This window comes from Macrobrachium nipponense, chromosome 27 (genome assembly GCF_015104395.2).
Source record: "Macrobrachium nipponense isolate FS-2020 chromosome 27, ASM1510439v2, whole genome shotgun sequence".
NCBI classification, from domain to species: domain Eukaryota; kingdom Metazoa; phylum Arthropoda; class Malacostraca; order Decapoda; family Palaemonidae; genus Macrobrachium; species Macrobrachium nipponense.
Window position 1 is genome coordinate 76,402,049 of NC_087216.1, and position 16,012 is coordinate 76,418,060.

The 16,012-nt window shown below is 34.4% G+C and overlaps 1 protein-coding gene across 1 annotated transcript; it reads right to left on the reverse strand.

The window, feature by feature from the left end:
* Positions 1-522: 522 nt before the first annotated feature.
* Positions 523-8,783, reverse strand: LOC135201097 (uncharacterized). The gene is made up of 2 exons (XM_064229991.1): positions 3,167-8,783; positions 523-1,547 (listed from the first exon to the last, which is right to left on the reverse strand). The coding sequence occupies exons 1-2, from the start codon at positions 3,303-3,305 to the stop codon at positions 820-822; spliced, it is 867 nt and encodes a 288-aa protein (XP_064086061.1). The 5' UTR covers positions 3,306-8,783; the 3' UTR covers positions 523-819.
* Positions 8,784-16,012: the final 7,229 nt, after the last annotated feature.

The window sequence follows — 16,012 nt, forward strand, 5'->3', positions numbered from 1 at the left end:
AATTCAGTAATGTAAGTGTGTGTGTGCACATTATATACATTATTCAGATATTCAGTATTTTATATACATATGTACACTAACACATGCGCAACAGATACATACGTACACAATGTTTTATACATACGTATATATATATATATATATATATATATATATATATATATATATATATATATATATATATATGTATATATATATATATATATATATATATATATATATATATATATATATATATATATATATATATTATATATATATATATACATATATATATATATATATATATTATATATATATATATATATATATATATATATATTAAACGGTCTTAGTATGTATTCATACAAAATATTTTTTTTACATGTACTGACGAGACTTTTCTTTCTAATTTTGTAATTTATCATGTAATATCAGATCATTGGAGGGATCCTTTGCATATTTCTTGACCTTTAAGTTGGTAAACATTTCTGCATTAATTATATATATATATATATATAATATATATATATATATATATATATATATATATATATATATATATATATTGTTAAATGTCTGCAAATAGATAAAGGTGCTAAACACTTTTCAGACTTAGCACTCACTCCCGTTCGCTAGGAACAGTGACATGATGTAAATGCAATTGCATCTTGACAGTGATTTCCTTCTGAAATGAGGCACTAGTTTTGGCTTAGTTACTGGCCAGGAGATTGGTAAGCACCTAGATTGAGCATCGCTGAGGGCTGACATCCTGTTTAGTGTTCAAAGTTTATAGTATTTCTTACTGAGGATATCATATGCTCCATTTTCCTTTCATTCTTATATTCTGTTCGTGTGTGGGTCTGAGAATGACCTTGAAGCAAGGCTAGGAACAGAGCAGGCCGCTGCCCTGGCTAAGTCTAGCGTAGACCCGTGCTGGTCGTGGGCTGCTAGCCTGTTGGCTAAATTTCGACCCGTCACTTCCTTCACTGCTCTGGATGATGTCAGAGCTGAGAGAGTCAGGAGTCTCGGTCTCCCTTCTAACATAGACCCAAAGCTCAGCAGCCTTGGAGTTCTACAAGCAGATAGATTATTCTGAATGGAAATTGATCTGTGAGGTTTGGCTGGAGTTATGCTCCCTAAGGAATGGGCTAGGGACCTCCCATTAGGTAACTGACTCTGACGAATGTTTGCACATCTGTGATCGATTACTGACTCCAGGCTAACTGACGCAACCGTGGGTCGGTCGCTCTCGTATACACTCTCTATGTCCGTCGGGGTGTCGTTATAGCGTTGCGACGTGAGACTGGTTCTGGAGTGTTTTGGGGTTTTTGGTGTTTGGACGTCAGTGTTGGAATGCTTGGATACACTGTCTGGAGCTGGCACAGTGTAGATTTCATCCAGAAGCTCAGGTGGCAGTGGCGGGGGTGGCTTGAACACGGAATATCTGTAGGACCAGTCGATGTCCTCAGCAGGACCGCAGATCTTGTACGCGCAGCAGGCTACGATGCACAGGGCGAAGAGTGCTCCGAAACACAGAGCAGATAGCTGGCTCGCCAAAACAAAATCTGGATGGGGAAGAATAAAGAGAAAATGTAAAACAGATTTGCAGTAGCAAATACAAAATATCTATAAATGAATGTAAAGTGAGACACTTCAAAACTAGGTGGACTTCATCCTCAAAGATCAGAAACACCTGAAATGAAATTAAAAGGTTTAGATCATTCATACGAATGATACCTAATACCATACTACTTTGCACTTTGCAACGAAAATCTGTTTTGATATCTCAGAAATATATGAAATTATTTGACAGCAAAGGAAAATATGTTGGCTTAATTACAATAGTATTTTACTGTATTCAAATTATGATTTGGAATACCTCTCTAACATCCAAGAATAGCAGACTTCAGTATTTAAAAATATGAAAAGCTTAATTAATCCTAAAACACTAACATACATTGATACATTTTTTAATTTCAATTGTTAAACCATTGAGCATTATCCATGACACATTTATAGACATGGCTTTAAAGACTTAAAACATCTACAGTCTTTAGTATGTGTCTCAAGTAATGTATCTTTAATAGTTATTAGATCTAGTTTACTCACTTAATTTAATGGTAAGAGGGAAATATCACAACTAAATTCTTAACAGTGAAATTTATCTACTAAGGTTAAACCCATTATGAAAACCTTACGAAGCTGCTGAATTAACTCGAGTACTTGATGTCGTTGAACTCTCTTAGCCCTGTAGTATTTCTTTCATTTCAAAACAAATTAAGTCAAAATCCTAAAGTTATGGATCTACCCAGTATCTACGAATTCTTAGTTTGAATCCAGCATAAAGAAACTACCCACTAATCCTGAAAAGAAAAATTTACTGCAATTGAACTCTTGCTTCATAATTAATTCAGTCATATTAATAAAATTGCAATCATATATTGTTTTCTTAATTGGTAATAAATAAAAAAGTGAAATAAATTAAGAAATAATGTATATATCAATAATATTAAGTTTGTCGAATAGTAAGTCTATATATCAGGATGCATTTGTAGCTTAGCTTGAATAGGAAAAGTAAATCACTAACTTCTGTTTAGTTTGACAATAGGACGTGAAAAAGAAAAACGGTAAAAATAGCAGTGGTATCAATACTTTTGAAAATGATATCTGGTTAGCATGTACATAAATCATTTCAATAACTTTCTGCGTTCTCTTTCTCAGGTCAAGATACGAAGAAGAAGAGCCATTGAAGTTAGCTAAGACATTCTTTCAGTTCCTTCTCATTTAATGGAGTAGTTTTAACACAGAGTAGTTTATTACCCACTTTTATGACCGAAAACCTTTCTTTGAGATGTACATTTAAACGGGTCTTGGTTTCACTTCTAAGCATCCTGTCTCAAATATTTTCTGAGTTGAAATCAAAGGTTTAATGTTTATTTCTCTTAGGAGGTATTTGAAACACATTGATCCGAGCTGGAGAAATATGATAAGACTCATTCTTGGAAAATACCCATAAATTCAGTCTCATTTCCCCCCGCCCAAAAAATTTTCTATCCAAACGTAGCTGTGAGCTGGAAAAATAAATACCCATAAATAATTTCTATCCAAACGTAGCTGTGAGCTGGAAAAATAAATAAATAATAAAAAAAAATCGAACAAGAGGTACCACAAGGTGAGCTCCTACCTTCCCAGGTGATTTCACGAGCTGCTGCATTGTTGCCAAGGGGGTTGACCCCGTACCCCCCAGCACCCCCCTTGGCTGCCTTCCCTCCTCTTGCACAACTGGCCGGCAAACCTGTTGAGATATGAGCACTAAGTACCATGCTGGTGGGGACAGGGAGTCTAACCCAAGCACTGCCTTTAGGAAGTGGTCATACGTCTCTAAGCGTTTGAGGTCAGCATTGTTGGGTGTTCAAGGTCATGGCAAACCGTGAGGGTGGTTCTGAGATTTTGGAGTAGATGTTCCAGAATTTGGAATAATCTAAAACCATTGTAAGGCTGATGGATATCATATCTGCAACTTCTGATGTTAAAAATGAATTGTCTCAAACGATTTAAAAATTAGTACTCAGTAGCTACAGAACTTGTTGTATCCACTGAGTACAGAATTCGAGAATTTGCTCACTGGCCTGATTTACATACAAGAACGTGTGATCCGTTAGAAAATGTTACATATGTTCAGCCCTTCGCTGGTTTGCCATCACAGTGCGTGTGTATCAAAACAGTGTCTGTATTTACGAACATAAAAGAAGCATCAAGAAGTTTAAGGTCTAACCGTAAGCTGCATATGGGCATAAAAAGGTCCTGGGAATTGAAAAGCTTTCTGATGATTTTTGGAAATCGACCTTAATTCTTTTGTTTTGCATTATAATTATTCTATGTAGAAGGCAGAGGTGATATTTAATTGTTTTTTGTGCATTTGCAATCATTTAACATTCATTTTTTTTATTTGTTTGATTAAAGAAATTTATTTTATTTAAAAAAATGACTTTCAATTTTGTTTGCTCGTCTATGCTTAGGAGAAGTAGCCTGTCAAATGCAGCCTATGGTTAGATAATTTCACAATAATTGCTGGTGTTTTTAAGAAACATAGATATTTCCTGAAGAACTCATTGACTTTTTTTATCCCAAATAAACAGTCCAATCATACACTCTGTCGCCAAGTCACTGTGGAAGAAGCTGTATATTGATATATATCTATGAATATAGATAAAGATAACACTCAGAGCAAGCATCAGCAAGACTTCCGTTCCTTACAGAATAGACGAAACATTTATATGCAACACAAATATCTTTTCGACATGTCAGAAACGTAGCCGGGAAATATACCAAAAGCTGTCGATTTAAAAACAGGGTGGACTTAGACGTCTTTTTTTGACACTTCTTTCAGATTCCAAAAGGTAAACAGGATGGGGATTTAACCTTTGACTTTCCATGTTCAGTAACTTGGCCTTGCGTGTGATCTGATTTGTTAGAATCAAGTTATGCAGGAAGTTCGAAAAATCTCATCTACCAATATGCAAATGAATATATCTATCATTAACCCACTAGGAATGAACCATCTTAAAAATGTCTGGGTGTGTGCTATATTCCTCAAAGGACTCATTTGTCTTGAAACTCTTGAAAATAAAACTGCTGTAATTAGATTTACAAATGCCAATGATTTCTACATTCAGCATTTTGGTAGTTGTATAATTTTATCCTGTTTTTTAGCATAGTCTTATTGACTAAGGTAAAAATGAAAGCGAGAAAATGATTATCAGAAGTTCATACTCGTGAATTTCCTGACCTATTTTTTAATTTCAGCTTTTGATATACTTTGCTTGGCAGAAGCACATTGATGAAAGGAATAACACCGAGAATATCAGTAATATCATAAAGCCAGGGGACAGACACTGGGAAACTGAGCTTGGGAAAAATATCTATAAAAATATCTGATGCGTTGGAGAGGCATCATTGGTAAAATATTGCTAGTTAGCACAGCATGAGGGGACATACATGTATATATACCAAAAAACGCTGAAAGCCTGAGGGTAAGCACATTGAGAAAGAATAATGTTGGTCGAGCTAAGGAACAATTGATTCATTGAAGCACTCATTTTCTATATTGCCAATGCACAATGAACATTTATATGAAAAACAATAATATTGATGCCAATTATGGCCTTACCTAGAATTTTCATATTTAACCTTGAAATATGCACAAATGAAACTCCAGTTTTCTAAAGAGTTCTACAATGCCTCTCCCAAAAAAATCGTCAGTAGACAATAACGTGTGATTATGAATACCAACCATGAACTACAATAATAGGTAAGACCCTTGGCAACGTATTGAGTGCTTTTTTAGAGCACTCGGGTAAATCATCGCAAGACCAGCAACAGATATGCCAGAATCAAGTAGCAGTCAAGCAAAGGAAGGTCTGGGAGTGGTATTTCGTCTTAAAAAGTATATGGAATGCAAGCACGGTTGGCATTAGGAGAAATCGTAATTTCAAATTAAGCATATCCAAAAAATCTGAGGCAAGAATCTAACAAGCTCTGGGGTTGCAAAAATTGGAGAAGTATCATAAGCAATACCTGCAGACAATAAAAAAAATTGACATCATGATTCAGTTAAAAAAAACAAAAACAAAAAGTTTATATTATTCCAAGCCACATTCTAAGAGAAAATTTTATGCATAATGATACACTTACAAGAAAATATATATAAAAAAGAAGTGGAAAGATATATTAAAAAGGTTTGAGAACCACTTTGCATCCATAGCTTAGCAAAACATTATGTACAGTAGACAAGAGTGACCATTATCATTATACTTATTTCGATACCTTATAAATATATTAAATATCCTATTAAGATATTAAAAGTGAATTCATTAGATACGTTGAAATGACTGATACTTTGTAATGGTGTGTAGGTACGAGTATAATGAAAACAGTTTCTTTAGATACATTGTTTTGTGAATTTATGTTAAATACAATACGATGCAGTTTATGTATCACTAGCAATAGATGTAGTGCTTTATCTTAACTATATAGGACCAAGCCTAACCTACTAAACTGACCTAAATTAACTTAACCTATCTCATCTGTGTAAGATTTTACAAAAGCTGTGAAAAAATTTTCTTGTTTATTTCCACTGAAAAGCAATATTATTCTGAGGAGTTACTTTTATGAGACAACATGAATTGCAAACCTGTCTTTCTGTATTGCACAGAAAGATCATGAGATCCCTAAGCATATTTGGGTACTTTCCATGTGGACAACTTGAGAAAGCATTGTATGGATGCTGTAATAGTTCTGGCTTTGTTTAGATTCATTTCATTTGCCGCAACTTTTTTTTTTTCCAAAGAAGCTATCTTGGGAAGATGGGAGGGAAAAAGGAGGGCATACCCAGATGCTGTCTTCTTTCCCCCCCATCCTCTTGAATTTATGCTTGACAACACCAGAAACACCAAATTTATATATATATAAAACACACCAATTCCCACACCACAACTACATGCTTTGTATACACCGACAAAAGACGCTGTAAAACTGAGTAATATAAAAAAACAGACACATCGAAAACAACAGCAACCGGAGATATGTATATATAATATGTTTTTTTTATTGCACACTGAGACACACAGAAATAGCCTACTCCTGCAATATGAGACAAGCAGGTAAGAAACCACAACAACAGAAAAGCAAGCATAAATATAAAAAGATATTTTCTTGTTTGTATGTAGAGGTGTTTGTTCCAACACAAAAAAATAACATTCTCGTGTTGCTATTCACATGGTACACATAAGATTAAAACGTGAATATATATATATATTTCCTACACTGGCCACAGACTCCAGGTTTGGATTAGCCAAGACGAGAAATACTGGAGTTATCTCTTTTTCTCTCTCTCTCATTCTCTCTGTCTCTCCATCTCTTTCTCTCTTGGCAAAACGCTGAGAGCCGTGGCCATCATTCATCTTATAGCACACTTTGAATGTGCTACAGAGAAGTTCAGAGGTTCAACAAATAGTTTTTTTTTTTCAGATATTCAACAACATGCCTCAGATAAGGTTTTACATCCCTCACAGGAAGGGTCAGTACAGTGAAATATACAAGTACATGATCAACTTCTGAAAACATATAAATTAGTCAAGATATCATTTTGTGGTTATTTTATCATAATGTTGGGCAGCATACCAGGAATGTATATCTAAAGGTTCCATTATATCTAACAGTCATATCTAGAAGCAGATAGATATTAAATCTTACCTGTGAACGCTTATGGGTAAATATATATATAGAAAAAAATAGAGAGATATATATAAAAGCAATGACAGGAACAACTGCTATGAATGTATAGAATCGAATGGGATAAATGTCAGATTACCAGGAAAGCACAAAGTCTGTTGCACTAAGAGATATACAACGAGCAAATGTCAATAGAGACTTTGGAAGCTACGGGAGACCAAACTAGAGTATGAGAACAACAACACTGCTAGAGAGAGATAGATAGATCTGGCTGTTGGAGAAGCCAATGAATTCAGTCTGTACAGAGGAAGCCTGCGAGTGGTTAATTCTAACATACACTTAATAAGAACACTACTGAAGGGAAACTAAGTCAGTTTTTAGAAGCCATACGAAGAGACTGTCTAAAAGTTTTGTATGATCAGTGCTTATAATATGAAAGGTTTACCTCTATTATTTTTCTTTCACTGGGCATTCAAACCTGTAATCATAAACTTTGAAACATCATGATAACGACAGTTGCTTTCTAAACTGTACCTAGGGAAATGGGGTTTGATCCTAATATATATTATATATAAAGATGTGTGGCTTACTGTATGAGGAGGGAGGATTGGTACTGGTCAGGAATGAGGTGATGAAGCCAGATAGGAACAATGAACAAATTTTGAGGCATTAGTGCGAGAAAAGGTATGGGAAGATTTTGAACAAATCCAATGTTTACTTTACAGCACTCGTGTAGAAATGACAAAGAAGGATCACCTCGATGCTATAGTGATTCAGTTGCCAGTATATTTATGCAGTGATCAACACTGAATTCCAATTGAATTTGACTCAACATTTAGCTCGAGAGATTAAAGCTTGTGAATTTTGAAACGAGGCCTTTGTGGGGATTTATATCTATTTGTATTTAAATCTGGGAAAAGGACGAGGGCTACAGCTACAATTTTTTTTTTTTTATATATTGAGGATCAACACCATTGTATATTGAAAACAAGAAGAGAGATGCGTTCAGCTACACGCGTAATAGCTTATAATATATATAGATAGATTCTTTTTTTTTGGTAAAACTAGGGACAGCACATGAACATGCAAGCGTTCTTTCATACACAGAATGAAAACATCCCAATACATTTCATGGAGAGACTATATAGACTTCACTAGAGAGGATTATGAATATATTATGGTGAGATGATTTTTTTCCACCCCTTTTCAAATGTGATAATTGCTCCCCCTCCCCCCACCAAAATGAACATTTTATTTCCCCTTAATTTCCATGATTGAAAACAGTTTTGTTTATGTATGAAACACAATTTTGTTCATTGTCGTTTATTTACATTCTTCTCTAAGGGTGCTGGATATTAAGATTTAATTATTTACAATCACTGAGAATTAACACTTTGGCCTATATAACCAAATGCGCTAGAATTATCATTTTAAAAATTTTAAAATTTTCATTACAAAACTTTGTCTAATTAACCATATTATCACATTTTATTGATATTTTATCTTAATTTTAATCATTTATGTTTATTCAGTTTATGTTATAAACAGTTAACAATATAACAGTAAGTATGAAGATTATGTTATTATTATTATTATTATTATTATTATTATTATTATTATTATTATTATTATTATTATTATTATTTTTTATTATTATTATTATTATTATTATTGTTATTATTATTATTATTACATCCCACGTAACATAGGTTTTGTCTTCATCTTATTCCCACCCTTGTGAAAACTCGCATCAGTTCCATGAATGACATACAAATATTTCCAGTGAATTAAGGATACCAGTAGAAAAAAGATCCACTCAGTAAATACTCTTAAAGTCAGACTTTTGTAACTGTTTTCAGACGAAATCCAGACTTCAATCATGACCTGTGACTTACTACAGCTTATATAGTTTAGGGAGCTCACAGCTAAGTTCTTCAGTTATGTTACCAACAAAATGCTTAAATTTTTGTCACTGACACTATGACTTTATTCCAGATTCGTTTGGCCCTTTGATATCAGATGAAGCTACGTAGCATTAAGCTGGGCCCTTGCCAGCTGTCAGCTGTCATTTTATGGAAGTAAAGATACTTTTCTTTAATCGATGAAAGGCTGAATTGCTCGGCTCTCTCTACCAGTAACGGCTCCACTCGCATGATGCACGAGGGATTCTAAAGTAGTGATATAATTTTCAGTTACACCAATGAATTTAGTGAGAGATTCATCATCTGTAGGACCTATACCCGGATGGACCTGGGTACTTTTAACAGCCTCTAGAAAAGGATTAAGCTGTGTGCATAACAGTCCTCTAGGCATAGGTTTATCAGTGGTTCAGAGTAACTGTTATGTAGGTTGTGCCATAACACATAATCTCTTAAATTACAGAATCTTATTTTAAAATTAGTTACTAAGCTTTAGGACTCCAGTGAAGCCTACATGGCAAGATGACTGGTTTCTTATTTTGATGTTGCTTACTATACTTCAAGTTTCCAATGTAACCTGCAAGGTAAGATCACTGGTTTATTTCAAGTTTCCAATGAAACTTACAAGGCAAGATCACTGGTTTATTTATAATCTTATTTTGCAATTAGTTACTAAACTTCAAGCTTCCAATGACACCTACAAGGCAAGATGACTGGTTTATTTACAGAATCTTATTTTGCAATTAGTTACTAAACTTCAAATTTTCAATGAAACCTACAAGGACTGTTTTATTTATTGCATATTATGGTGCAACTTAGTCATGAGAGTAAGTCTGACTTTTCAGGAATTTGGACATAGCCCGACTTAGTGAGTATTGACCGCTGTCCCAAATCTTTTTAAGGGAAATCTGAGGGGGAAATTTATGCTGTACAATAAGGGTCATAAGTCTGTTTAAAGATGAAAATATGATTACCTTACGAATAATAGTTTCCACACACACACACACACGTACGAACGTGCTCATACTTCGTTCGTGGGATTTCAGAAAAAAATCTTATGACAATTTGGGAGTTCAGATTTGGAACTGCTTGTTGGAGGACATCAGTAGCATTGGAGTTCAGGGATGACTTTGTTTTTAATTAAGACAACAGGAAAATCAGCATTACAAAATCAATTGGTGGTAGGAATATTGGGGAATAATACACCTTTAGTAGCAACAGGGGGAATTTACCACTGGCAGTCGATTGTAGAGGCACACAAATCGTAGAAAAAAAAACGTAGGAAGGGAATGTTTACATTTTTCATATGACGAATCAAAAAACAGTTCCATTTTCGCTTTTGTAAAAGAACCTCTCAGTCCAAAAACATTTGATCGATACCCCAGTTGTTATAAAATAAAGCATAATATTTAACTTTTGTAGTGGAGTGGTATTCGTTGACCCTGAAGAGAGTACATAGAAGGAACTACGTACAATGCTACTTGAAAGACAACAGTTTAGGCGAGAAATATCAATTAATTATGGATACTTCCAACCTGACTTAGCTCATTATTGTTGTTTTCAGTCACTTCACTTACACAATAAAGAGTGTATTTAATGGCGTATTTTTTTTAACAAGAAGGATACTTCCTTACTTACGTGGTATTAGTGAGGTCAAATACTGCAGCCTAATTATCATACTATCTTCCTGATAAGACGAAAATCTGTTTTACCATGTTTTTTTTAACCTTTCATTCATTTATGTTATCAGATGATTATGATCATTATTATTATCAAAACAAACGTGATGATTAAAGTATTTGTTATTATTATTATTATTATTATTATTATATCCAAAATTTGAATGTATTTACGCTGTTGTGTTTATTATTGACAGTAGGTTTTATGTAGTACGTTTTCCTTTTTAAGACAAACATCTCTAATTAATTTAATCCCAAAATGACCTTTCCAATGTGTTAGGACATTTTTTTCATTGAGGATTACATAAACACACACAGATAAGAGCAATGTCTGTCCAGTTCAAGATGCAGTGGTACATATCTGTCAGAGTATCGGTTAATTTTTCTCTTTCCCCCTTGAGCATGAACAACGGACACCTCAATGAATGATATATTTACAGTGACCTGATGAGAGACTACCAGGACCCTCTTTTGGAAGAGGTGAGTGAGGCAGACACTATCAACCAATGACACTGATAAGTTCTAAACAAGACAGGATATGTATTGAGACATGTGACGCCATGTTGCAAAACAAGCACATAACACAGTTATCAAACTAATATATATATTTTTTTTGCATTATTCTTTAACAAATTTTAAAGTATAATTATCGGGCATAGTTTGTAGATACCTTGATCAAGGACAACTGGTATGTATAAAATTACATAGATATACATTGACACATATACATATACATACAGTTGACTCCTTTTGTCTAGTGGTGATGGATGGGTAGGCGCACGAGTGTAATTCGTGTCACTAACTACAAATGCAATACAGATGTACCAGAGGTAAAAAAAGAGAGAAATACATGAAAGTAGCATCTACCTTTTTGAAAAGGAACATGGGTTCAAGTCTTAACAGAATCGTGTTCTCACTTGAAACGGGTTTGCGTAATCCTGGGTCAACATGTTAGCTGGCCATATTTATTTGACCTGTGGTGAAAGTGAGCGCGGTGACCATTTACCACACATGAAATAGGTGCATGCATGACTTTATCTAGCCTTCGGTACTGTCAAGAGCGTTTTGGTGTGTACTCTACCGCCCATTTTCCTTCCGTTAGACTTTGAGGAGGTGCTGGGTAGGGTCTGGGAAGGTTGGTCTAGGATGTGAAGGGCAGACAAATAAAAGCAAAAGCCAGTCTCTACTTCTAGACACACAAAGGTTCCAACTTATAAATTGAACAATTCCAAACCAAAGAATGAAAGAAAATCAACAAAAGATCACTTCGTTTTGATACGTTACTTAATAACCGAAGAAGAAAAATGTTACCTGTGGGCAATTTTGTTTAAAATTATGTACATATATCATAATTAGGAGCAACTAATTACCCCGAAAGATCACGTTCAAAACTGAAATGAAATCTAAGGTTTTACGGAATGCATCGTCAGCAATTTTGTACGTGGGAAATAAGAAAAAGCTGGCGCCAGACAATAGATAAAGTTTATCTTCATTGCTATTTTTTTTTCAAAGGCAGATAAGGTTCATTGATGAGAAGCCAAAATATTTCATTTGCGTTTCTTGCATCGAGTTGCAGGAGACATTAATAATGATAAAAAATAAAACAAAAGAAACTGCTGCCATTTAAAAGAATCTAGAATCAATATCGTCCCTCAAAAATTCCACTTAACTGAATTTGAAAAAAAAGTAACAACGCAGATAAAGTTTTTTTTCTCCTGACTTATACTTACACTTAGACAGGTCTCATGAACATTCACATAACATTCACACATTGAAGGATTCAATGCCTTAAAACGAAGAAATGATATTACACTGAACTAGTTTACAACAACTGACCCATAACTAATGCATATATATATATATATATATATATATATATATATATATATATATATATATATATATATATATATATATATATATATATATATATATATATATATATTATTACATACACAACATAATAAATATATACATACACATACGCAATGATACATGCACACATATGTACATGCATCCATACGTACATATGCGAACATACACCTTGCGTGTATATACCCCATGTATGTACGTACACTGATTATGTATATATGCGAAATATGCAGCAATGTGTATATAGTTATATATTTTTGCCAGCACAACACAGGGTTGATCTTCCACAAGCAAGAGGCACACTGTGACGGAGCGTTTGACTAAAACACAGCTAACCACAACAAGGAGCGAGCTCATAGTGCCGCCATGATCAGACATTAGTAGGAAACTGTTACTTACTGAAATGCGGAATTCTTTCTTTCTTTCGCTACAATTGTACGTCCCAGGAGCCAAGCAAGAGACGGTGGCGATTTTGAAATTTGGGGGTTCCTTTAGTGGTGAATATTTGTTAGAGGGTATGTCTTGCAACCCAGGCAAGAAAGAGTAGGTGGTCATTTTTGGTGCATTTGGTGCTGAATGTAGAAAAAAAAGAGTGTCTATCTTGCAGGGCAAGCTAGAAATGGTGAAGATTTGAACTTTGAGAGCTCCTTTACTAGTGAATATTTGCTAGAGGGGTATGTCTTGCAACCCAATTGAGAAAGAGTAGGTGGTCATTTAAAATGTAACTGGTTCCTTTAGGGCTGAAAATTATAAAAAAGAGTTTATCTTGCAAGGCAAGCAAGATAATTTGACAACTTGGTTCCTTGAATAGTACACCTTACGAGGCAAGCAAGAGTAGGTGCTCACATACGTCAGGTTCCTTTCGTCAGCAAAGTCTCATGAGAGGGATACAATTAGTAGAAAGTGAAAGGAGCTGGTGATTTGAAAACCAGGGGTTACATTAGTAGTAAACAGATGTAAGAAGATTTGGATATTTTTTAGCTAAGAACAGGTAGTTATTTGAAATCTGTGATCCCTTTAAAGGCACATCCTAGTTAAAGGATACAATCTATGACCCGAGCAGTAGCAGTGCCTTTCAAAACTTGGCGTTCCCCCTGAGATAAGTATTCATTAGAGGATACTGACAAATTTGTAAGTGGACATATGTTTTGCTGGCCAAGCAAGTTTAGGAGGCTGTTGTAGATGTGTGGTTCCTTTTGTGCCAAAGATTGTTAATGGGTTGCATATCTTCTGGTTCCTTAGGTGTTCTGATATTTTTAAGGAGACATTCTTTGTCGTCTTGCTAGACTGATAGCCATCTGAATTTTAGGGGCCCTTGTGTGACAGGAGCCTGTAAGATTGTAAACATGCTGGGAAGGCAAGAGAAAGGACCAATTTGAATGAAAACAGGACCACGAGCAGTTGTGTTGGGGACATTGTAGTTCCTTCTGTTATGGAAGTTTATAAATTAGGCCAAATGTTTGGAGCCCTATAAGGGTAGGTGGGTACTTGAAAACAGGAACCATTATTTTAAATGACCTCTACTCAGTGGTGGCCATTGACCCAAGAATAAAAAAAACTATAGCAGTAACACATACATATCCATAAGTTATCTATGTGGCATTAAAAGTAAAAACAGAACATTCATTTACCTGCCAAGAATGGCAAGTTGGGAACCGAGTTTTGGTGGAGTGAATGAAAGAGTAAACAACTAAAACTGAATATAATCACAAGGCCCCTCAGAGTATTGTCCACTAACGGGGTGTCAACATAGTCCCCAACGCAATCTTGGATGGATTCATAAATAAAACATTACTGAAGGCAAATTAAACATTATTCCAATATTAATTTCAGTTCTTAACATAGTATTTTCGAGCTTCAAACCAAATACCAGGACTCGGTCACTGATTGAGATTATGCATGGTTTAGAGATATCAATAACTAAACTGAGGATTATTGCCCTAAGCAGCTAAAACTGTTAAGAATAATGTTGTTGTATGATACCATAGAAACTACATTTCATTTGAGCAATCACTCACAAATGAATGACAAATTGCTTTCATCCTCTCAACCAAAATTTACTACAATGAAATACGATTTCGTTCGAGACGCTGTGAAATTTTGCAGTGTTTGCAAATAGTATTAAAATTGCCATAAATAAAATGAGAAATACATAAAGAAATGTTTTGTAAGATACATTTATTTCATATTTCTCGTGATGACGGGCTAATAAAAACCAGGAGAACGAAATAAAGTTGTTCAGCCCAAAATAATTTTGGGTTAAAAAATAAAATTCAATTTAATTTTTGCCCCCGAAAACGTTTACCAAAATGAAACTGATTATCAAATTTTTTTTCTGCAGCTAATTTGTTGATAAAGAAATGGAAGCTATTTTTTTTACTTTCTCAAAGATATAGTAGAAAAGTACTTAATTACTTAATACTTATTTTTAGTAACAATACAAATATACATCAACTTCTAAAGATGAGTCGTTTTCTTTGAGGAAAGTGTCATCACAAGTGTAGTGTTACCTACACAAGGATACTTAATGAATAACCTACACAACATAACCCTGCTCGTGAATGCTCTGAGTGTAAAGTAGTGATAACATTTGTTGTGAATGTCAAAAGTATAATCAGCAGCGGCTACCAAGTTTTGGAAATAAATCCATCGGTGTAATTTTGTCAGAAGCTTCAAAATTTTGCAATGAATTCAGTTACAAAGTTTTTGAAAAATTGTAATCTAATTGACAAAACGTAAACAGAATCCTAAATATAAGTTAAAAACAAATCCTTTGGGCCAGCCCTAAGAGAGCTGATGATAATCAGCTCAGTGGTCTGGTAAAACTATTTTATTTAATAATAATATTAATAAGAGCATATCTGTAAACGCCGGTAGGAGGGTTTGAATAACAACACATTTTATATAAGTTTTATTTGTGAATCCTATGACAAAGACAGTACAAACAGGTACAGTACACAGTACTTACATATTTCCGTGAAACACTTTGGGTGGTGGTCATGACCTTGTCATCATAAGGTACAGAAATTATGATTAAACACACCTCGAAAGCAAAAACATGACGGGCAACTTTAAAATCGCGAGTGTACCGAAATAAGCCCTAACACCTAAAAAATGATGCAATATTATATCTTCGAAAAATTCTCGCCTGTTACATATTTGTGCCTTTGCTGCTATCCTAATAAATGCTCTCTGAACTATGGAGTTTTGTAAAGTTCTAGAAAATACTTCTTCAGCTATATATATCATATATATATAAGTCTAAGAAAGTGTTAAAACTGCTCTTACTGTACAGCCATCCAACATGATTCATAGGAAGACCTGGAA

Excerpts from the sequence above, each read along its gene's own strand:
- LOC135201097 (XM_064229991.1), bottom strand. The coding sequence starts at position 3,305 with ATGGTACTTAGTGCTCATATCTCAACAGGTTTGCCGGCCAGTTGTGCA. Across the intron at positions 1,548-3,166 it reads TCGTGAAATCACCTGGGAAG|ATTTTGTTTTGGCGAGCCAG; the intron begins GTAGGAGCTCAC and ends TTCCCCATCCAG.